At 44.1% G+C, this 25,203-nt stretch overlaps 1 protein-coding gene across 7 annotated transcripts in view; it reads left to right on the forward strand.

Moving 5' to 3' along the window:
* The window catches only part of DOCK10 (dedicator of cytokinesis 10), a 1,735,912-nt gene that overhangs the window by 477,177 nt on the left and 1,233,532 nt on the right, over positions 1 to 25,203 (forward strand). For all 7 annotated transcript variants that reach the window (XM_078665953.1, XM_078665951.1, XM_078665949.1 and 4 more), the window contains exon 2: positions 5,201 to 5,320. In XM_078665953.1, the coding sequence (XP_078522079.1) occupies positions 5,201 to 5,320 (120 nt within the window). The remainder of the gene's footprint in view (positions 1 to 5,200; positions 5,321 to 25,203) is intronic.

Consider the following 25,203-nt stretch of genomic DNA (forward strand, 5'->3'; position numbering starts at 1 on the left):
CGCAGCATTAACTAGATAGGGCCCCCGAGAGCATTGCTGGAGCTGCGTCGCGCTTGCGACGCAACTCCAGCAATGCGTCATTTTTACGGCACAGATGCGTCACGCATCTCTGCCGTTTTTGCCCCATGGTGCGCCACATTGTAAATGCGGCGCATCCATAATGGCGGAGCTGTGGCGCACAATAACTGGCGCATCCCTGCTGATTTGCAGGGATGCGCCAGTTATTGTAAATATGCCCCAAATTTTTCAGTCCATCATCAATATCAAGCCCGACTGTGCTTTATGATTACTCTTTCTCCTTTCCCTAGTTTTTCTGAGTGCTTCCTCCAACTTTCTGCCTCGTGTTTACTGCTTTCTCCTTCCTTTCTCCTATTTTTCTGAATGCTTCCTGCTTTTTGCCTCTTTTTACTGCTTTCTCCTTCCTTCCCCCTATTTTTCTGCGTGATTCTCCTGCTTTCTGCTTTGTTTTTACTGTTTTCTCCCTCATTTCCCCCATTTCTTTGAGGGCTTCCCCCTGTTCTTCTCTCTTTTTTCCCTGCTTTTTCCCTGTTTTTCCCATTGACGCCCCCACCTGCCGCCCTGTCTTCCACCCTCCACCTAGCCCTGCCGATCGTCCTCCCAGCACTCCTACCTAATCCCAGGACCCACTTAATGGAGGCTGCAGCTCGACCCCATTCAGCAGGCCTCAGACCCAGCTTTCCTATGCTGCTGCATCGCTCTCTCCTGCTTTTGCCTAATTTTACGGCTTTCTCCTTCCTTTCCTTATTTTCTGAGTGCTTTCTCCTGCGTTCTGCCTCGTTTTCACTGCTTTCTCTTTCCTTTCCCCCATTTTTCAGAGTGCTTCCTTCTGCTTCCGACCTTGTTTTTACTGCTTTCTATGTCCTTGCTCCTATTTTTCTGTGCACTTTCCCCTGCTTTTCCCGTCCCCTGCCTAGCCCCAGTCACTGCCTCCAAGGGCCCCTCTCTCCTCCTAGGATACACATAATGGATGCCACCGCTTGACCCTAGTGAACAGGTCCCAGGTCCAGCTCTCCCATGCTGCTGCATTGTTCCCTCCTGCTTTTGCCTCATTTTACTGCCTTCTCCTTCCGTTCCCTGTTTTTCTGAGTGCTTCCTCCTGATTTATGCCTCGTTTTTCCTGCTATATTCTTCTTTTCCCCCCGTTTTCCTGAGCGCTTCCTCCTGTTTTTGGCCTCATTTCTACTGCTTTCTCCTTCCTTTCTTCTCATTTTTCTGAGTGCTTCCTCCTGCTTTGTACCTAGTTTTTACTGCTTTCTCCCTCCTTTCCCCTGTTTCCTGAATGTTTTCCCCTTCTCTTCCTTTGTTATTACTGCCTTTTCCTTATTTTCCCATTTTCGTTTCCACCTGCTGCTCATTCTCCCATCCACTTAGTCCCGCCAACCACGTACCATCGCCCCTCACTCCTCATGGGACTTACTTAATGGAGGTTGCTGTGCGGCTGTGCAGTGGTCACACCGAAGGCAAGCCCTTCTGTGCTTGGACTGTGCCCAGCACCATGACCCCTGGCTCTTCCAGCCCACAAAGTTACACTGCAGCTGACCTCCGAGCCCTGGACCCAAGACGCACCAATAACCACTGCTGCCATACATCCCGCACACCACCAGAGGAATGTTCTCCTGCCAGCACTGCCATCTCACCTTCAGCATTGAAGCAGTCAAAAACACCAGCGACAACACAAATGCAGCTGCACCTGCTACATCGACTGAGACCAGCATGACAAAACTCCTGTGCATCCTACTCAGTGCACGCTCATTCGGTAAACACGTCACGGTGGTCTGGGACATGATCTCCTCCCTCACCCCAGACATCGTCTTCCTCACAGTAACCTGACTAAACTCTGCCCCCGCACCAGACATCCCCACCACCATCCCTGAAGGTTACAAGATAGCACTCCGGGACTGAACCATCAAACACGGAGTCAGAATAGCCATCATATACAAGGACACCATCCACTACACAACATCCCCTGATGACCCGATACCAGTAATGGAACACTCCAACTCCCAACTCCACATAGATGGAAATACAGACCACCAGACCATGCCCCGGCTTCTTCAACGCCATCCCGGGACTCATCGCCCCACTCACAATCAACTCTGAGTACCACATATTCCTAGGGGACCTCGCCTTCCACCTCGATGACTCCAGCGACATAAACTCCACCGACCTCCTGGAAAGCATGAGCAACATTGGACTCAACCAGCTTGTAACTGGCACTACCCACATCGCAGGACATATGCTCGACCTGATCGTCACTTCCTGCGATAGAGTCAGGTAAATCCACACCACAGCACACCACTCACCTGGTCCAACCACTACAGCGTACACTTCACCATCTCAGAAACCACCTACCCTGGTACCGTAGCCCCCGAATCTATGCAGGGAGACTAGAAAATGGTATTAGAAGATCAGTGGAACAACACTCTCCACTACCAACTCCCAGATTCTACAAATGACCCTGAGCAAGCAGCTCAGAGTTTCTGCAAGTGGATGACAGAATGCGCCAACGCCATCTCCCCTGCCAAGACATCCAGAATCAAAGAACAAAGCAAATGAGCAAGCTGGTTCATAGAGTAACTGCACTCCAACAAATGCAAATGCTCACAACTTGAAAGGAAGTGGAGCACCAGCATAAAAAACAGAAGATCGCACCGCCTTAAGGTCCGCTCTCAACCAGTACCACCACCTCCTGGAAGAAACCAAGAAGAATGCCCCAGCAGACCGCATTAAAGCCAGCTCAACCCACAGCAAATAACTCTTTGTCATCGTGAAGGAGTTCAGCAATCCTGCAGCTAGCAAGAACAACATCACTACCTCCAAGGAACTGTGCAACAACCTTGCAGACTTCTTCCATGACATGACATGACAAAAACTTCGAATGCCAACCCACTGCTGCAGACAGTATCAACCAGCTCACACCCACGAACACAAAGCATGAACACCTACTCACCCACTGGAAACTCCTCACCATGCAAGATACTATCTCCATCAAGAAGTCTGTGCACTCAGGAGCACCCACGGACCCATGCCCCCACCACATCTTCAACCTCGGAGGCAAGACAATTAGTGATGAGCTCAGGAAGGTCCTGCACACCTTTATCACTGCAGCCTCCTTCCCTGGTGATTGGAACACTCTGAAGTGACGACCCTCCGGAAAAAACATCTGCCGATCCATCAGAAATGAAGAACTACCCACCCATCTCTCTGCTCCCCTATCCAGCAAAAGTCATAGAGAAAGTGATCAACCAACAACTCCCCAACACCTAGAAGACTACACCCTCCTGGACCCCTCCCAATCCAGATTTTGAGCTAACCACAGCACTGAGACGGCCCTAATCACAGCCACAGATGACATCAGAGCCCTACTGAACCGCAGGAAAACAGCAGCCCTGAACTTCCTGGACCTATCTGCTATGTTTGACACCATCTCCCATCACATTCTGTTCAACAAACTCCACCACATCAAGATTCAAGCAAATGCCCTCAAATGGATCGCCTCATACCTCACCAGCAGAAACCAAAGGATCTGCCTCTCACCACTCACCTCAGAGCGCAAGAAGATCTGCAGTGGCCCCCAGGTATCGCCCCTCAGCCCAACCCTCTTCAACACCTTCATGACCCCCCTGCTGCCACCTTCATCTCCTACACCAAAGACACACAGCTCATCTTCTCACTTTCCAAAGATCCCTCCACCACTAAAGATAACTTCCACAGGTACATGATGTATGTCGCGTAATGGATGAAGGAAATTTGTCTCAAACCCAACACCCAAAAAACAAATTCCTCATCTTTGGGAACAACAACTCACCATGGACCCACACATGGTGGCCCACGGAGCTTGACACACCCCATGCCCCAACAGACCACGCCCGCAACCTTGGCATCATCCTGGATAGCAAGCTGTCCATGGAGAAGCAAATCAATGAAGTCTCATCCATCTGCTTCTGCACCCTATGCATGCTTCGTGAGATCTTCAGGTGGCTCCCGGCAAACAGTAGCGGTTGGTGTTGTGGGTGAGTGGCGGGATGGGTGGGATGGTGATGTAGGGGGAGGTATGGGGTTGCAGTATGGCAACATAAAAATAAATAAGAAAAAACCTTACCTGCAGCCAGCCGCATCGCTCTCTTCTGCTCCTCTCCTCGCAGGCACAGGCTCCCTGACTGTCCTGCAGCCAATCTTAAAGATGCTCTCATGCATGAGAACACCTTCAGGATTGGCCTAAGTGCCCTCGATTTGCACTCCTTGGCAGACTGGGAGCCTGTACCGGCTCTCTCCAACCAGGCACCGCAGCTCAGGTTAGAGAGAGCTCCAATGCACATGATGGTTTGGCCGGCCTGAGGCGGGAATCAATGGCAATTGCAGAATCGGTAAATACCGATTCATTAATTACCGAATCATACCGATTCGGTAATTAATTCGGTAAAATTACCTACATCCCGATTGCCAGTTCTTAAATACCGAATCGGTATGATTCGGTATTTAAGAATCGGTAATCTGGGATTACCTACATCGGGCCCTAAGTGTTCTTTAACATGGCGCCAGGTATGGGAACACATGGAGAGAAATATTGCCTTTCAGTGGGAAACTGTATAGTCCAAAGCTCTGTTTTAAATATAAAATCAGGGCCTTCGGTGGTCATATCACTGAAAATACAAGATTAAAAAAAATATTATTGTCTACGGGTGCTCGTGGAAGACAAATTCTATGGACTGGACTCTAGAGAATGCTAAATTGATTCTGGTATTTTACTGACCTCTGCTCGTTGTTTTCTATCATGAAAGTTAAAAAGAGGCAGTTGCCAGAAAAATTAAAAAAAGAAAGTCCCTCAGAAGAAAGCAATTCTGGTATTTTACTGACCTCTGCTGGTCGTTTTCTATTAGGACAGTTAAATAGAGGCAGTTGAACAGAAAAAAAGTCCCGAAGCAGAAGCAGACAAGTCCTAGGGCTGATCTCCGGAGCCCTCAAAGTACATACACATATAAGTACATACTAAAGTATATAAGGAAAAACTAAAGTATATACAAGAGGTCTCGACCTAAAAATGTACAGTTTTGAGGTGTGAGTTTGTGAATATCCATTAAATGTTTGCTAATTTAATATGTTACATGGTTTCGTTTTAAAGCAATGTACTGGATTTCTGAAAATGGTTAATAAAATGTTGTGATTTATTCTTTTATAGCACGAGAAACCAAAACTTTTAGAACCCGTTGACTACGAGGCTGTGATTGCGGAGATAGAAAAACAGTTCCAGGAAGACCCTCTGAAGGATCTCATATTGTTTCCAGACGATGACTTTTCAGTGAGTATTTTTGAAAATTTGGTCAATGTTTTGCTCATTTTGTATGCTGATTAACAATGATTGATACTTGCCAAGTGTCCGTTTTGTCATTGTATGGATTTTAACATTAGCACCCTAAGGGGCTAAACATTACATGGGTAATTATACTGCTCTGGATGCATAATGGCAGTTTACAGGGATGAGTTCTAAAAATGATTATTACACAATATCAGCATTTATTGGATGTTGCTGTCCACACAGGGTGGCTGTTCAACAAAAAGGAGCGTTAGAGGGATAAAAGAGGCATCAAGGGCGCCCTCCACTCAACATTAGAAACACACGAAAAAGACATTGTCGCACACCACATGTCAAGTCACTGCTTCTTGGGTCCCCCTTCCGCTGCTCAATTTCAAGCGAGGGATGTTCTAGTATATACCTATGAACCCAACCACTATGCGTGTTTTTAAAAATAATTAAACACAGGTCTGGTGCGTTGTGGTGAGTCCTACATAAATGAGTTAAATATTACCGTTTATAGGAAGTGCCTCATGTGAACAACCACCAGGGAGTGATTGGCAGGTTCTCATTAAATTGCTCACTCAGCACTTTCGTATATCAAACATGTGTGGAAGAATTTTGTTTGAGTACAACTTAAAAACTCGGAGACTCATTAACACTTAGAGGTAATACATCTGGCCTCTTAAGAAAAGTAGATGCCCATACCTTTGCAAAACAGGCTTTCAGCGTACTATTTATCTGCTAAATAATCCCTAATGCTTCAGGCCGGTAACTACAATGACGTCTGCTCAACTTGTAAGGCTACACACCGCATTCTCAGGACCTCAGTATTGAAACTGGAAATCAAAAACGAGGACTGAATTAGTTTTACTGGTGTCTTCCTTCCTGGGCTTTTAACTGTTGACAAGTCATGCATCAATGGCAAAGGTTTACAGGCATCACACTGAAACATGGGTTAAACCAGTTCTGTTTGAACAACTGCATACTGTGCCCCTCCTTGGGTATGTGAAACCATGAAAATGTCTTCCCATAGGTGACAACAAGCTGTCTGGCAGTACGGGTCTTACATCTCCAGAAACCCAAATATTATCCTCATTCTTTACACAAACCTACTCTGACCCATCTCTGCTGCTTACTCTTTTTTGCCTCTTCCTGCAATCTCAACCTCTTCCCACATATCAACAACATATCCATGGCAGTCTTACTTTCAGATTCATTTGAATATTCCCCATTGAAGGCACAGGACCCACGAGTGCAATAGCGGGCAACTTCATCAGGATACCGATTTCCAGCAGTGACATTCACATTTCCACTCCTGTGTGTTGTGCACTTCACAACGGCTAATTCAGGATGTATTTGTAAGGCCCTAAGTTGTCTCATAACATAATTCCCATTTCTGATTGAGGAACCAGAAGATGTCATAAACCATTTATGGGATTACAACACCCCAAAATTGTGGACTATACAAAAGCCATACTGACTATCATTGTAATGGTAACTCTTAATTAGTCAGAACCTCATGTCTCCACCTTATCAGTTCCCCTTATCCTGAGATCCTGACAAAGCTCATTAACCTTTAACCGCTCCTCCTGGGTATGTGCCTTGTTCTGCTGTTCTCAATATTTCTTATATAGCTTGAAACAATTCTCTGTGAAGAAGGGGAGTGGGAGTATGTGAATATGTGTTGTAACCTTCAATTCTCTCAAAGCTTGTTAAATATGTTCTCTGTTTAACTGAAACTTACAGATCTAGTGTGCTCTCCCCTGATCCTCCCACCTTCACCCCGTGTCATTGTGCAACCTGCTAATATCAATAGTGATGGGCCCTTTTGTCTGTCTGGTAACTTTCCTCCCTGTATTTGATATTTCAACTAATGCTTCTTACTCCTGATCCTTACTTCGTGCCGAGTGATATATATGTATTCCTCATGCCATCAGTTACCCGTGCTGGTGGTTACGCTCTGAACATCCCCACCATCTTAGCGCCAAGTCTTTTACAGCATTTTATTACCATTTGAAAAACACAATACATCAAAAGTAGTACCACAATAGTTGGCAACAAGGCCTTAAACAGACCTGTCATCCAAGATGATAGCCAATCAAACCATACCTTAAACCCTTCTTCCGGGGTACCTCCTTTGCTCACCATTCTCCGTTGTAGATCATACAGAGCTTGTTTCGCCTCAGTTAAAGTTCTATTGTCCTACTTTTTTGCCACAAGTGGCCCCCCTCCATTGCCATTATAATATCTAGCACATATCACTGCTACATGATCATTATTCTCATTGTTCACAACTGTTCCTTAATTGCATTGAACCCTTTTTTGGCGGCATTGCTCTTCATTTGTTCCCAGCGATTCATTTGGAGCCATCAAGCTGTTGCCTTTACTTGAATGAATGACAACATATTTCCATAGAACATTTGAGCATCGTTGAATGGTCTGAACTCTTGGGGTATTGCATCCTAAGAGGTGGCTCTATAATACTCTGCAGACCTCTTCCCACATTGATGGTGAAGACGAGTGAACAGACGGCTCACTGGGTGCTCTTGCAGTTTGGTGATGTTTACCCCTGGGAGGAGTGGATTGGCTGTTTGCCAGGTAACCAGAGAGCAGAGGCCTCCCCAGTTTAGAGGTAGTTGGATTTGCCAAAAGAAATCGATGAGACTGGAGGTGCCCCCCGTATGACAGCGTTATCTATTAGGGCATTGCAGCTGGTGTTTTTTCCCTACATTGATGGTGCCATTCCCTCTTAAACCTAAAGAATCAGATAATAATTTCATAACTAATCAGTGGCCTACTCTCCATCCTCCTGCAGGAGAGTTTGTGCAAAGCTGTATTTCTGCCTGTGATGAAGGACCAAGGAAGGTCTGAAACTCATTAGGCTACAGAAAGGAACTTGAGCACCAAATATCGTTTTTAGCCTCATTACATACATACACATGCCTGGGAGTGCGTCTTCAAACTTGTGGACAAACTTGGTTTGGACATTTAAAGTGGCAGTCCTGTCGAAAACAGCGCCACCACTGCAACTGAAAGGTGGCTTAGCATTGACTCTGAAATTCTCCAAAAAAAGTCTATCCAGGTCAGCTCCTATCCTGAAAGTTTGGGGGTGATTCGTCAAGCGGGGGCTGAGAAAAAAGGGGGGTTCCAAAAAGTGTTTTCTTCATGTTAATTTTCATAGGAAACTTTAGCCAAGGCTACAGCCTGAACTGCTGAACGGAATTACACCAAATTTAGTAAAAAGAGGAGCACTTGGTTCAGAAAGCGCCTTTTTTTTTGAATGGTGTAAATCCTTTCAGTAGTTACTGAGAAATTTAAATTTAAAATATAAGAGTCAAAACATCAACTTCCCATAGGAAACTTTAGCCAAGGCTACAGCCCGAACTACTGAACGGAATTACAGCAAATTTGGCAAAAAGGTACTGCTTGGCTCAGAAAGCGACCTTTTTACAAATGGTGTAAATCCGTTCAGTAGTTGCTGAGAAATTAAAAGAAAAAAAAATCTATATCTAGAGGCACTGTGGATCCGTGGACCCTTCCGACCATGAGCTTTATTATAATTGGCTGTCAACACTCCAAACCAGGAAGTGTTGGCAGCCATCTTGTGACTCGGTAGAACCGAGTCACAAGAAAACAGTGAAACAAACGCAAAAAAACAAGAAAAGGGGGCAGGGTAGAAACACCCTGACCCCCTAGGCCTGCTCAGGGGGCCCCACAAGAACCCCAGGGCCAAGAAAAGCATTTTTTTTAAAAAACAAATCGGCGGAATCCGGCCAAGAAAATCTTAAAAAAATTAAGCGCAGGCTCCCGCTCTTCGTTGTATTGAAGACCCCGGGTAGGCCAGGTCCTGGGGGCACTGAAAAATATGTGTGGGGGGCACGCAGCCCCCTCGCAGCCCCGGGGACCACCACCCGGGGCTAATTTTTAAATCTGTGGGGGGTCTCCAAGGTCCCCCCAAGCCCCAGGGATTGCCACCCCCTCAAGGCTTTTATAAATTATTTGCGGGGGCACACGGCCCCCCGCTGCCCCAGGTACCGCCACCCCTCAGGGATTTTTAATGAGGTAAATAAACCTGGGTGGGGGCTCAAACCTCCCCAAATGCCCCGGGGACTGCCACCTCTCGGGGTACTAATATGCAAATGTGGGGGGACACCCGGGGACCACCACCGCCCGGGGCTGTGCACTAGGTGGGAGAGGGGCCGCGGGGGCCTTGGGGACCGCCACCCCTCAGGGCCGTCTCCTGAAGTGCAGTGCAGTAGCAAACTGTGGTTTGGATTTTGTAAGCGAGAGCAGGTTTCCTGCTCTCGCTTACAAGATCCAAACCACATTGCTTTTCCAGAAGGTCAGCTGCATGTTATTAGCTCCCCTTGTGGAGAAGCACTGCTAGCTCCCGCAGGAGGCAGGGAGCCGGCGGGACCGTGGGAGAATTGGGGTCCCCCCCACGGTCCCCAAGGAGGAGGCCAGGCCCCAGGGGATGGGGTCCCCGGGGCCATGAGTGACCTAGGAGGGGGGGCCAGGCGGCCCCCCTTCCATCAATGATTTAAAAAAAAAAATTCAATGAGGCACAGCCCGGGGGGATGGGGTCCTCGGGGTGACCATGCCCCGGGGGATGCGATCCCCAGGGTCGAAATTGGCCTGGGGAGAGGCCCCGCGGCCCCTATCCCATTTTTTATTTTTTATTTTTAAAAAGCAGGCCCTGGGGGATGGGGTTCCCAGGGCCCCAAATAATTTAAAAGGAGGGGGCCACACAGCCCCCCTTGATAAAAAAATTTTTTTAAAGCTGGCATTGCGGCATAGGCCACGCCCCCTAAGTGCAGCACTCAGCAAACGCGCCCCCTGGTGAGTTGTAGGTGGGGGAATTAATTTCCCTTGAATACTGAGGGTCCCTGGGGGCCAACTAGCCCACCAGGTTCCTCCAGTATGCACCAGGGAGCTGCGTTGCAGAGAGATGTTCAGAGACCACACCCTTTTTTACACCTCTCTGCAACGCAGCTCTGTGGCGCTTACTGGAGGTACATGGTGGGCTAGTTGGCCCCCAGGGACCCTCAGGATTCAAGGGGAATTAATCCCCCAAAATAAAAACCCGCCAGGGGGCGTGTTTGCACAGTAGGGAAGGGAGGGGGCGGGGCCTGACATGTGTGTATTTATGCAATCACTCCACCAAAGCCCAAGCACTTACACATTCATCATGCACTCTCCTTGCAGCACTCTATTCATCCAGTCACTACCCATGCACTCATGCAATGACCCATGCACTAACTCATGAACTGCTACAATACCCTGAGCAGTGCGCATGCAGTCCAGCCATTGCCCTGTCACTACCCATGCACTCCTCCAATCACCCAGTGAGCAACATGTACTCATCCAATCACTCCGCCAAAATTCAGGCACTTATAAATTCGCCATGCACTCTCCTCTCAGTACTCTAATCTTCCAGTCAGTCCCCATGAACTCATGGAGTGACTCAGGCGCTAACACATGCACTGCTACAATCCTCTGTGCACTACCCGTGCAGACCTCTAACCACCTACACAGTACTGATTTACTCCTCCAATTACCCAGGTTGTACCCATGCACTCCAGAAATCCCTCTGTCACTACCCATGCACTCCTCCAATCACCCATCCAGCATCATGTAGTTATCCAATCCCTCCGCCAAAACCCAAGCAGTTATAAAATCACCATGCAATCTCCTTGCAGCACTCCAATCATCCAGTCACTCCCCATGTACTCTTGCAATGACCCAGGCACTAACTCATGGTAAATACAGAGGAGGTCATGCTCATTACAGGGGTACCCCAACACATAGCGTCCCCTAGTGTATATAGGTGTTTTCACTGTATTCTCAGTGTCTTTTAGCACAGCACTAGCTCCGGTCCTGGTTAGTCAGTTACCACCAGTACCCGTCACTAAAAAGTTTGGGGCACAGGAGGACTTTTTGCTCCTCTGTAGGTTCTTCCTGCAGATCTCTTGCTTCTTCCTGCACTTTTCTTCGTCTTTCTGGACTTCTGTTGCCTCTTTCTGTGTTTGTCTTGTTTCTTGCTGCGCTTTTCTTCCTCTTTCTTTCATGTCCTAAATTTGTAGGCATAATTATAAATTAGCATTTAAAAAACCATTGAAATTCACTAAACAAAACATAGGTTTCAGGCACATTATAGTTAAAAATTAGCATTTAAAAAAACATTGAAATTCATTGAAAAAAACATAGGTTTCAGGCATGTTATAGTTAGAAATTAGAATTTAAAAAACCTTCGAAATTCAGTGAAAAAACATAGGTTTCAGGAACGTTACAGTTAGTTGGACATTTTACTTGTACAAAACCATAGAAATTCCCCCGTTATAGTTAGTTCAGCTAACTATAACTCGCGCCCCTGCTAAGCACTGCTGATGACATCACATATTACACCATTCATGACATGGTCAGTGACATCACTGAGGATATCACTGATGACTGATGACATCTCAAATGACATCACTGATGACATCATCCACGTCAAAATCTGAGGCACCTCCTCACAGTTTAATATAATATTTGATACACCCACAGTAAAATAGAGACTACCATTTTCGAAACAATCAACACAGCAATACCAGTTACTACATACGCACGCACTGATTCCTAGGTCTACACACACATCCACTCATTCACCCATACAATCACTCATACATACAGTCACTCATCAATACAACACTATCATATGCACTCATACACCTATACAGACACTTACACACCGTCACTCATCCATGGAGTTACTCACACACCTAGACAGTCATGCAAAGAATCAATCACACTCTCATTTCCTCACCTATACAGTTATACACACACCACCTCACTTATTCAAACATATACTAACACATACTTAATCTCTTATACAATCACTGATACAATTACACACTCATCCATACAGCCACTCTCACAGTCATTGACTCTGGTTTATAGTCATTTATATACTCCAAGTCTCACATACACTGCCTTTTACATATGTAGTTACTTGGACATCTACCACTGAGACATCCAATCTCTCACCAACACACCCATACACACACTCACCTGCCCATACAGCTGTTTCCACATGCACTCTTGAAACCATACACCCAGTGAATCAACCACTCACACATCTATGCACAGTCACACATCTCCCACCCACCCACACACACATTCAGTCTCCCAAACAAATACTCAGGCAACTAATCAATAACCCATATAAACACTCATGTAGCTACTGACCAACACATGCAGCAGCTTATTTATGTATTTATTTATTTCTTTTAAGAGTTTTATATAGCGCTGGCGAGACCCGGAGGTACCAGAGCGCTTTACATAAGGTCCCACATAATTGCCAAATTACATCAGCCACAAATTACAAAAAAAAAACAACATAACATTAAAAACATTTATAGAACATAGAGGGTAAGTAAAATGGACTGAAAAATGGAAAGGGAGTAAGGTATGGATACAACGGAGAGACGAAGGGAAAGAGTGCCCCAGGCCCGGCTAGGTAGGTGACGGACACGGGGGAATCCACAGCCCATCTCCTCTTCAGCTATCAGGTTGCTCCACTGAGCATCAGTCAGATAGCTAGGTCTCAACGGAAAAACATTTAAAGAGCAAACATTCCCAAACCTCCATTATGTGGAGAATCCCTAAACAATGTGGACTCTCTCAGACGGGTGTCTGAGACCCCAGGACATGAATAATAGGATCTCTCCCCAACAAGGGGAGAAGGAGTGCTTTGGTAAGAGGCACATTCCAGGAGGCCGATTAAGGCCTTTTTACGCTATGTGTGAACCCTTAACACTGTGGACTCTCTCAGAGGGGAATCTGAGACTCCGGGGCAAAAATGCTGGATCCCTCCCCAACAAGGGAAGAGGGTGTGCTTTGGCAAGGGGCATAAACATGGAGGCAATTTAGGGACAGTTGGGCGGTAGTGGAGGACTGATACAGCAGACAGGGGGAAATGAGAGTGGGTACGCTAGTACAGACGCCTACTGCCCTAGAGCAGCTAACGATGAAGGAAGAAGGGAAAAACCATAAAAATAAAATAAGTAGGCTGCCAAACTGAACGTAGTTAAATCAAAGTCAAGAACCCTCATGGTCTAAAATGGGAGGGCTAGCAGAAAGAAGTGAGTTAAGGGTGAAAGAGCATAGGCAGAATAATGAGATTGGAGAAACATTAGGAACAAATGATAGCAGAGGGGAAGGTAAGATGTGGCCCGGGGGAAAGTTTGGTTGCCATTTTAATGTCAGGCCGTCAGGGATGGTCAAACAATGGATAGATGAGGAGTTGCACCGTATGAACCATCGTTTTAAAGCATGCGAGTAAACGGGGGTGTAGAAAATGACATAAGAAGATTGGGGGGGAACAGCAGTATCAGCAATATTCTTGGATTGTGTGGGGATCAGTGGAGAGGAGGGATGATCAGAGCTAGTCCATGTTAATGTCTCTGGAACGTTCCCAGTATCTGAAAGTGCCCTGAGGTTAGCCCACGTTTTGTGCCAGTATTATTCGTTTTTTCAGGCAGCCTCCTGGGATTCTGGGTGTGCAGTTCGTGCATTGGAGCAGACGGGCAGTTATGGTGGTGATTCAGTAGGATGCCGCCAGGTATTAGCGCTATTTCAAATAGGTGCAGCAGTAGCGCGTTTAGTCACTAACCCATGCATTCAGTTAGACACATTTATTCACTCACTTATACAGTCAGTCACGCACATACTAAATCCTCCATCCAGATACTTATACACCCACTCATTCTTCAATACACCTTGGCATATATATAAAACATATTTAAACTTTAGAGAAACACAGTCACTGGATGATGTTATCAGTGATGTCATTTGAGAAGTCATCAGTGATGTCACTGACCATGTCATGAATGATGTAATATGTAACGTCATCAGCAGTGCATTGCGGGGGCGCGAGTTATAGTTAGCTGAACTAACTATAACGTCCCTGAAACCTATGTTTTTATCAATGAATATATGATATATATACATATATATATTCACTGAAAAAAACATAGGTTTCAGGCCTCATATAGTTAGGAATTAGCATTTAAAAAACCTTTAAAATTCACTTAAAAAACTAAGTTTTAGGGGTGTTATAGTTAGCTGGACATTTCACTCATATAAAACCATTGAAATTGCTCCTATATAGTTAGTTGTACTAACTATATTTCGCGCACCCGCAATCCACTGCTGATGATGTCACATATTACATCATTCATGACATGGTCAGTGACATCACTGATGACATCTCAAATGACATCACTGATGACATCACTGATGACATCATCCAGTGAATGTGGTTTACTTCGTTATTTAAATATGCATTATATATATAGCAATTTGCATTGAAGAATGAGTGGATATATACAAATAAATATTTGGATGGAGGATTTAGTAGCAGTGTAATTGACTGTTTACTTGACCAATTTATAGTGTCTCACTAAATATAGTGGATAGTGACTAAACTGTTTGAATATCTGTATCACTTTGTCAGTTGTTGTGTAAACTGGTTCTCCAGTTGGTTACTAGCTATGTGAAAGTCTACATTAGTTATTGATTAGTTAACTGAGTATTTGTATGGGAGAGTGAATGTGTGTGTGGTTCGGTGGGGGGTGTGTGACTGCCAAAGATGTGTGAATAGTTGATTCACTAGACATATGAAGTTAAAACTACATGTTTTAACAGTTGTTTGGGTGAGTGAATATCTTTATGGGTGTGGTGATGAGCAAATATATTTCTCAATGGTACATGTCCAACAAACTAGAAAAATAAAAGGCAGTGTATGTGTCAGTTGTATATAAATAAGTATACATAAGACTCAATGATTGTGTGAGTGACTGTATGGATAACTTTATACTTGTAATAATGATTTTATAATTCACTAAGTATGACTTACTATCTAAATGAATAGATGAAATTGTGTTTTTATAAGTGTGTAGCTAAGTAAATATGTAAGTATGATCCATTGTTTGCATAAGCGGAGTGGTGTGGCTCACTGGTTAGAGGCGGCAGACCTGTAAGCAGAGAACGGCCCGGGACCAGGGTTCAATTCCCGACGCGGCAGGGTCTTGGACCAGTGTCAACGGACTCGATAATTCTCGCCTCAGTGCCTACTCTAACCAGGGAACACACTCGGTAACTCTGGGCATTAAGCTTGCCTCATCTTCACAACGGCCCCCCACAGATGCCGGTGATGCCTGGTTTCACCCTGGAGATACCCAGAAAGGGACCATCTCACAGGGAAAACCAGGACGGGTTCCCCAGCGGACTACAGCGCCAGGACACTCGGGTAGAGTAACAGTTCGCTTTACAAGAATCCCACATTTACATTTACATAAGTGAGTAGGATGACTTCATGTGAATAGGATGTGTGCTGGTGTGTAATGTGGATTTAGGTGTATAAGTATTTTTGATAGTGTTCTATTGTTCATTGACAGCATGTATGAGTGAATCTACAGGTAAGTGATTAGATGTGTGTATACATCTATGAATCACTGAGTGGGTTTTTAGATACTTGTATTGCTGTAACAATGGATTCAAATATGATACTCTGTATTTTTCAAAGAGTGATGAAAGATTTTACTAGTGTATAAAAAGGTGTATGTGATTGTCACGTGGATGATGTCATCAGTGATGTCATCAGTGATGTCATTTGAGATGTCAGCAGTGATGTCACTGACCATGTCATGAATGATGTAATATGTGACATCATCAGCAGTGGATTGCGGGTGCGCGAAATATAGTTAGTACAACTAACTATATAGGAGCAATTTCAATGGTTTTGTATGAGTGAAATGTCCAGCTAACTATAACACCCCTAAATCTTATAGTTTTTTGAGTGAATTTTAAAGATTTTTTAAATGCTAATTCCTAACTATATAAGGCCTGAAACCTATGGTTTTTTCAGTGAATTTCAAAGGTTTTTTAAATGCTAATTCCTAACTATATAAGGCCTGAAACCTATGTTTTTTTCAGTGAATTTCAAATGTTTTTTAATGCTAATTCCTAACTATATAAGACCTAAAAGCCCACCAGGAATCTCCAGTATGCGCCAGGGGACTGCATTGCAGAGAGGTGTAATGAAGCCACGCCCCTTTTTACACCTCTCTGCAACGCAGCCCCCGTGCATGTTTGAAGAGGGGGAACTAATCCCCTTGCATACTGGGGGCCCCTGGGGGCCAACCAGCCCAGTATGCGCCAGGGGGCTGCATTGCAGAGGTGTAATGAGGCTATGCCCCTTGTTACACCTCTCTGCAACGCAGCCCCCTGGCGCATTTGCAGAGGGGGAACTAATTCCCCTTGCATACTGGGGGTCCCTGGGGGCCAACTAGCCCACCAGGAGCCTCCAGTATGCGCCAGGGGGCTGCATTGCAGAGAGGTGTAATGAGGCCACACCCTTTTTTACACCTCTCTGCAACGCAGCCCCCGTGCATGTTTGAAGAGGGGGAACTAATTCCCCTTGCATACTGGGGGTCCCTGGGGACCAACTAGCCCACCTGGAACCTCCAGTATGCGCCAGGGGGCTGCATTGCACAGAGGTGTAATGAGGCTATGCCCCTTTTTACACCTCTCTTCAACGCAGGCCACTGGCGCGTTTGCAGAGGGGGGACTAATTCCCCTTGCATACTGGGGGTCCCTGGGTCATATCTGCCCAAACGCCGATATCCCGAACGACTGAAAATGACTTTTCTTGAGAAACATTTGGATTATCATGTCCTATACTTTGGAATTTTTGAAAGACTGACTTTGAGGATGCTATAAATTACTCAAGTCTGCCCGAATTGTGTGGGTAAAACTGATACCTAGTCACTTTGAATAAGAATGTACTTACGTCTCGTCTAACATTTGGAAGAAATATCTAGTTATATGACAACAGGATACCGACATAACTTGAAGGAAATAAGAACGCCCTGAAGAAGTTCTGTTGTACAGTACGAAACACGTTGGCTGGCTGTGGTACATAAACTTAAGGAAAATAAAAGCATTTGAATATACACCAAGATTCAGCGCTTCAATAAGGACTCTAAGTGATATGATTTGACTGGACTTATTGTGCAAGTGGTGCTGTGCCAAACTTTGGAATATTCTCCACTACTCTCTACTACTCCACTACTCTCTAATACTCACTCTCTACTACTCATTCTCTACTACTCTACTACTCTCTACTACTCTCTCTCTACTACTCACTCCCTACTACTCACTATCTACTACTCTCTACTACTCACTCTCTACTACTCACTGTCTACTACTCTCTCTCTACTACTCACTCTTTACTACTCACTCTCTACTACTTTCTACTACCCACTCTCTACTTCTCACTCTCTACTACTCTCTACTACTCACTCTCTACTACTCTTTCTCTACTACTCTCTACTACTCACTCTCTACTACTCACTCTACTACTCACTCTCTACTACTCTCTACTACTCACTCTCTACTACTCTCTCTCTCTACTACTCTCTACTACTCACTGTCTACTACTTTCCACTATTCTCTCTCTCAGCTACTCACTCTCTACTACTCTCTACTACTCACTCTCTACTACTCACTCGTTACTACTCTCTACTACTCACTCTCTACTGCTCTCTACTACTCACTCTACTACTTACTCTCTACTACTCTCTACTACTCACTCTCTACTACTCACTCTCTACTACTCTCTACTACTCACTCTACTATTCACTCTACTACTCTCTACTACTCACTCTCTGCTACTCTCTCTACTGCTCTCTACTACTCTCTACTACTCACTCTCTACTCTCTATTACTCACTCTCTACTCTCTACCTCTCTACCTCTCTCTACTTCTCTCTCTACTAGTCTCTACCTCTCTACCTCTACCTCTCTACCTCTACCTCTCTACCTCTACACCTCTACCTCTCTACCTCTCTCTACACGCACACATATACACATATATATATGCATATGCATTTATATATATGTATGTGTATATATATATATATATATATATATATACATACATATATAAACATATATACTATGCATATCTATATAAATACAAATATAAATGCATGCATACATATACATATATGCATACATATGCATGTTATTTACATGAAAGTTTTAAAAACACTAATAACAGCAAAGCTAAAAAGCCACCTCATTACAAACAGAATGGCTTTAACTTAAACAAGGGCGAGATCTATTGCATTTTCAATGCTTGTTTACTTTGGTTCCATCAAGAAGGCATTCAGATGTGTCACACATTTGCCATAAATTCTGAATGTTAGCACTCTAGTGGCTCATTAGATCACTGTAGTAAAGCTACTGCTCACCAGGGAAGTCTGCTGCTGGTGTTCAAAGTGCATGTTTCAGTCTGCATGTCAGAATTATTTTAATGAAATAGAAGAGGATTTGAGAAGTCACTCAAAAGGTGCCCTAATTTTTCTTTCTGAAGCACTAATCATACTTTCTATGGCAAAATGAGCCCCCTCATTTTGTTCCTTTTTAAATTAAATGTTTTAAGAGTTACCACTTTATTCCAATCAAGATGGCTACAGGTGTGCCATACCTTTGTAATAAGTAGGACTGTTAGCGCTCTAGTTGTTCTTTAGAACACTCTGGGACATTCTGTCATTGGGCTATACTTGGGCTACATCTGGGTGATATTTGGGCTACATTTGGGCTCTTTTGTCTCTGGTGGCCATCTTGGGAGACTGCATGTCAGCATTATTTTAATGAAATAGAAGAGGATTTGAGAAGTCACTCAAAATGTGCCCTCATTTTTCTTTCTGAAGCACTAATCATACTTTCTATGGCAAAATGAACCCCCTTCATGTTGTTCCTTTTTAAATTAAATGTTCTCAGACTTACCACTTCATTCCAATCAAGATGGCTTCTGGTGTGCCATACTTTTGTCATAAGTAAGACTGTTAGCGCTCTAGTTGTTCTTTAGAACACTCTGGGACATTCTGTCATTGGGCTATACTTGGGCTACATCTGGGTGATTTTCGGGCTACATATGGGCTCTTTTGTCTCTGGTGGCCATCTTGGGAGACTGCATGTCAGAATTTTTTAATGAAATAGAAGAGGATTTGAGAAGTCACTCAAAATGTGCCCTAATTTTTCTTTTTGCGGCACTAATCATACTTTCTATGGCAAAATATACCCCCTCATTTTGTTCCTTTTTAAATTAAATGTTTTAAGAGTTACCACTTTATTCCAATCAAGATGGCTTCAGATGTGCCATACCTTTGTAATAAGTAGGACTGTTAGCGCTCTAGTTGTTTTTTAGAACACTCTAGGAGGCTGCATTAGAACACAAAGGAATCAACTGACAGTCTCTGTCCTTGTTGTATGTACATATTTTACTGAGAATGTCAGACTTCATTCTCACATGACTGAGAAAGATAATGTGAATTTACAGAAAATATGCGTTCAGTTTCGCTTATAGATCCCCTTCCAAACCACTGTGGGGAAAGCATGAGATAATAGTTTTCTTTCAAACATGATTCATGATATCCCAGCAGAAGGCTTTTTCACATGGTAAAATCACCTTAGAACACACCACAATTCCTAAAATGAGTATGGTACCATCAACAAATGATTTATAATGTAACTATTAACTACAATGCTTTTTAATGAGGTGCTATCATGTATATTGGTCCCAAGATGGCTGCCAACACTTCTTGGATGAAGTGCTGACAAGCCAACCAGATCTCACGATGAGATGTGTGGTTAGGCTCCGCCAAGATATATATGTGTTTTTGAAGTTAATTTTCATAAATACCACTGGAGCAATTTTCACCAAATATAGAAAAGGCACTTCTGCGTACCAGTCCCTACAATTTTGCAAAGTTTGGTGTAATTCCATTCAGCGGTGCGGGCTGTAGCCTTGTCTATTCGTCCTATGGAAATTAACATGGGGAAAACACGTTTTGGGACCCCCCTTTTTGCTCGGCCCCCGCATGACGAATCCCCCCGAAACTTCCAGGGAAGAAGCGGAGCGGAGCTGGCCTAAATTTTGGAAAATTACACGCAAATTCCTCAACCGGCGCCAAAGTTATTCCCAATAGAATGTTGCGGATCTCCTATGGTAGCTAGGTCCTAACTATATATACCTACTGGCTATCGTCAGTAGGTAATATACACACACACACATATATATATATATATATATATATATATATATATATATATATATATATATATATATAAATTAATACGGTCCCGCAACAAGAAATCCTGAGTGCGACTTTCCTTGCGTTCAGGCAGAGCGAGATATCAAGATATTCACATATATATATATATATGTATAAAACCTACTGGTCACCACTAGGTAGTAATAGTTAGGACCTAGTTTCCAGAGGAAAAATATTTTTTGACTTGCCTATAAATTTGGCACCGTTTGACTAATCTGCGTGAAATTTTGTGTCAAAGTAGGTTCTGTGTGTCATGGAAAGTTTGGGGGTGATCAGTGCAGTAGGGACCGAGAAATAGGGGTGCAAAGTAAGGGTGTGTTTGTAATGGTAATTCCAATAGGAACGCTTTCTTGAACCTGCACCCTAAACTGCTGGCCGGAATTACACCAAATTTGGCAGAAAGGTAGATATTACATAGAGTGTGCATTTTCTTATTTGGTGCAAATCTGTTCAGCAGTTTTTGTGAAATTTAAGCCAAGCAATCTAGTGATATCACTGGCCATAGATATTTTGCAGTGGTTTTGCAGTGATCATGGTGAAATCGCAACGTGTTTGAGGTAATTTGCGAAAGCACATGCCAGCGATATGCTCTGATTGGCTCAACTCAACCTGAAAAGAAAGTTGCGGCCACCATTTTATCGATAAGGAACGGTTCTCAAGGCTGAAAATTTGTATGAAAGCCGAAATAAAGGGTCAGGATGGAGGTACTCTGACCCCATGTTTGAGAAATGGGGATGTTAGTTACACAAGTGTTCTGTCCAAGATTGATTTTTATAATCAATCATGATATTCGCGATGATGACGCGACCGCTTGCATGGCCCCCATGTACCTTTGCGGGGGCATGGCGAATATCGCAGCAACATCGCAAATATTTATGAAAACATTTTAAAAATATGAAGATTTGTACACACTCACCGGTCACTGTCACAGACTCATGTACGCACTCACAAGCTCACTCAGATACTTATACACCCATTCACATAGCTATTTACAGACTATACATCCAGTCACATACCTACTCAGATATTCATGCATCCATTCACATACCCATTCAAATACTCATGCACCCACTTACAGTTTCACTCCGAGAGTGACACACCCATGTACAGACCCACTCAAAGACTCATGCACCTACTGAGGGACCCACTCATAGACTCATGTGCACAGTCTCATACCTACTTAGACTCTGACACCAGCTCACTGACCCACCTGGGTAGTCATGTACCCACTCACAGACCCACTCAGATACTCATGCACCCACGTACAGATTCACTCGGAGAGTCACACACCCATGTAAGGGCCCACTCAGAAACTCACATACCCACTTACAGACACACTCACACATGCACTTATGTACTCATACATCCACTGAGACATCCTGGATCTACTCAGAAACTCATACACGCACTCACACACCCATACAGTCACTCACACACTCTGTCACAGATCTTGCCAGGGCGTTTTGCACTCAGTCACTCACTCATACAGTCAGATGTACATACACCCACTCACTCACTCACTCAAAGATGTACGCATCCACTCACAGACTGACCAACACTCGCCTTCCCAGTCACAGACACTCATGCATGTACCCATCACTCACCCACTTAGAGACTTATCCTCTCGCTCAGAGACCCATTGAGACACTTGTACACCCATTCACAGATTCACCCAGACACTCACACACCCACTCAGAGACTTATGCACCCAGTCACTCAGAGACTCATGCACCCACTCACAGTTGCACTCGGAGACCCACACATCCAGTCACAGAACCATTCAGACACTCACATTCCCAGTTATAGACCCACTGGGAGACTTAAGCATTTAGTCACAGACCCACTCCGATACTCATGCACCTACTTACTCACTCACTGAGACATGCACACACACACTTGTGTATCTACTCATAGATCCAGTCTGACAGTCATATACTTACTTTCAAATGCATAAAGATGCTCATGCACCTACTCAAAGATCGACTGAGAGTCTTACGCAACTAAATGATAGATCCATTGAGACACTGATGCACCCAGTCAAAGATGCACTGAGACAGTCAAGTAGTTTGTTGCAGAATCATTGATAGACTGATGCACAGTTTCAAAGATCCACTGAAATCCTTGAACAGTAAATGAGAGACATACTGATACAGTGATGCATGCAGTCACAGATTCCACTGAAAGAGTTATACACGGTGTTATAGAGATATTAAGGGAGTTATACATGCTATTATAGAGTCTTTTAGATAGTAATGTGTTTAGTGTGTTGGTTATTTTTTGGAGTTATACGTTTTGTATGTGGTGGTGGCTGTTGAATGTGTGCTTTTCTTTTGTCATTTCTCGACGTATTTGCGGTGATCGCAGGTCTACCGATTTCATTGCGGCGCCTGGAATAAACACAAAAAGGAAAAATTAGTTTTAAAGATAGTTTTTATACAGCTCCCTAGAAAAATATGATTTTAAACAGTGCAGTAATAAACCCCTAGTGTCTAAAATACTGTAAAATGTGCACATATATGTCTCTTACACTATATAGAAAAAAGGCACTGTTGTCACAGTTACCAAAGTCATTGTGACTCTCAAAGTAATCGCAAAATGGAAAATTGTTTTAAAAGATTGTTTTTATACAAACTCCTTATAAAACAATGACTTTAAACAGTGCAGTAATAAACCCTTAGGGGTGTATTAGGATGGCGGGTGGACTCCAGTCCGCCCACCACCATAGCGGTTCTGAGACAGGCCGCCAGTGGTGCGGCACTCCTGCACTGCCAATTAGGATGCGACCGCCACCCTGGCGGTCGCATCCTGCATATACTGCATTGTGGGGGGCGGTGCTATAAGCAGCACCCGCCACAATGCAATATATGCATGTTGTGCAGTGGCATGCACAACGTGACAGGTACCGTGCGGTGCCTGCCACCTTGTGTATGCCAATGTTGGGGGGTACCATGGGTACCCTCAAGTGCAGCCCCCCACCCCCATGGGGGCCCGCAACGGGCCCCCGAAGGAAACACTGCATGCCCTTCCATGGTGGAGTCTCTGCCATGGAAAGGCATTACACCGCCACCATCGTAATATGGATGGTGGTGCCTACAAGGCACCACCACCATATTGCAGGCCTTTTCCGCCCAGTAGGCAATTGTAACAATCGCCTATTAGCGGAAAAGCCACGGATGGTTTTTCCGTCCACCGCGGTACCCCCCGCCATGCTTATTTGGCGGGGGTAAAAGGCCGTCTGGTGGGGTGTTTTGATAGGCAGACGGTGGCGATCCGCCACCATCCTAATAGACTCCTTAAAATGTGTACATATATGTGTTTTACACCTCTTAAAAAAGGCTCAATGGTCGAGACCACTGACATCCTTGTGACTTCCGGTGTTGCAGCGAAAGAGTAAAATACATTTTAGATGTAGTTTTCTTCGACAAATGTACACAAATGGGAAACTTAAATCAATATCTTACTAACAACTAGAGTCAAACTTAAAATAAAACATGTTTTTATGTGTGTTTAACACTTTGTCAAAAACACGCGGTATTCGCAACTATGGAAGTCCCCGTGACGTACGGTGTTGCTGTGAAGACGGGTAATGCATTTTACCCTTACTTTTTACAGCAAATCTATACCATGGAAAAAGTTGAATAAATATCTAACTAAATACCTAGACTCAAACTTGCAATAAAATATGTCTATATATGTCGTTAACACGTTGCCAAAAACACATGATATTCATGACTAACGATGTCATTGCTACTTCCGGTTCGCCACGAAGAAGGAAAATACATTTCAGATGCACTCTTTTTGACAAATGTATACAAAGGGGAAAGTAAAATCAATTATCTAATCATAGAATCAATATGTAATTATAGAAAAATAATACAAGAATGTTACAGTTATGAAATAGAATTTTTTTTAAAGTTAGAAATTCACTGAAAAAAACAAATGTTAAAGGGACTTTATAGTTAGGAACTAACATTTAAAAAAAACCTTAGAAATTCACTGAAAAAAGCAAAGATTACCGAGATATTATAGTTAGGCTGACATTTCACTCGTACAAAACCAGAGAAATTCAGCAGTTATAGTTTTTTTAGCTTTATTTTTAATTTTTTAACAACAGGTATTTAATATACAGGGTTGTCCACAAATACATGGCAATCAAATCATTCCATCCCATTGTTCATGCAGACGTACAAGGAGCAATGGTAGGAACATTTATGCCCCTAGTTGTGGAGCTTAGGTTCCACAGCTAATCGGCGTGGGTGCCTCTGCGGTCCACTCAGCTGCAAATAGTATGTCCCTACACCAACAATGTGTGCCTGGGTAGTGATTGTGAGGTTGCAGTGCCCTCAAGTGTGAGCGATAGTCGTGCAGCGGCTGCCGTATATCACGTGGATGGGATGTGGGTGGTTGTAGGTGTGCGTACACTTCGCAGTTTGTGTTGGAGTGTATTAAGCTATTAAGCTAAGCATTATGCATGGGTGGGTGATCGCTATACCAACGTATGGCAAGCTCCCTCTTGGGGAGCGGAAGTGTAATAACAATGAATCAGCGAGAGGCAGCTGGGATATAATGAACAAACCACAGGAGTGCTATCAATGACCAAGGCGTGAGGGCCACGTTGTTATGTGAGTCAGCTCATCTAAAATGGTCCGCCAGTAAGAGGCCACCTTCTCACTGATATCCTGATGGTAAGTGGCACTTGGGGCAGGAATGGGCGCGGGAGGGA

Source organism: Lissotriton helveticus, chromosome 11 (genome assembly GCF_964261635.1).
Source record: "Lissotriton helveticus chromosome 11, aLisHel1.1, whole genome shotgun sequence".
Taxonomy (NCBI): domain Eukaryota; kingdom Metazoa; phylum Chordata; class Amphibia; order Caudata; family Salamandridae; genus Lissotriton; species Lissotriton helveticus.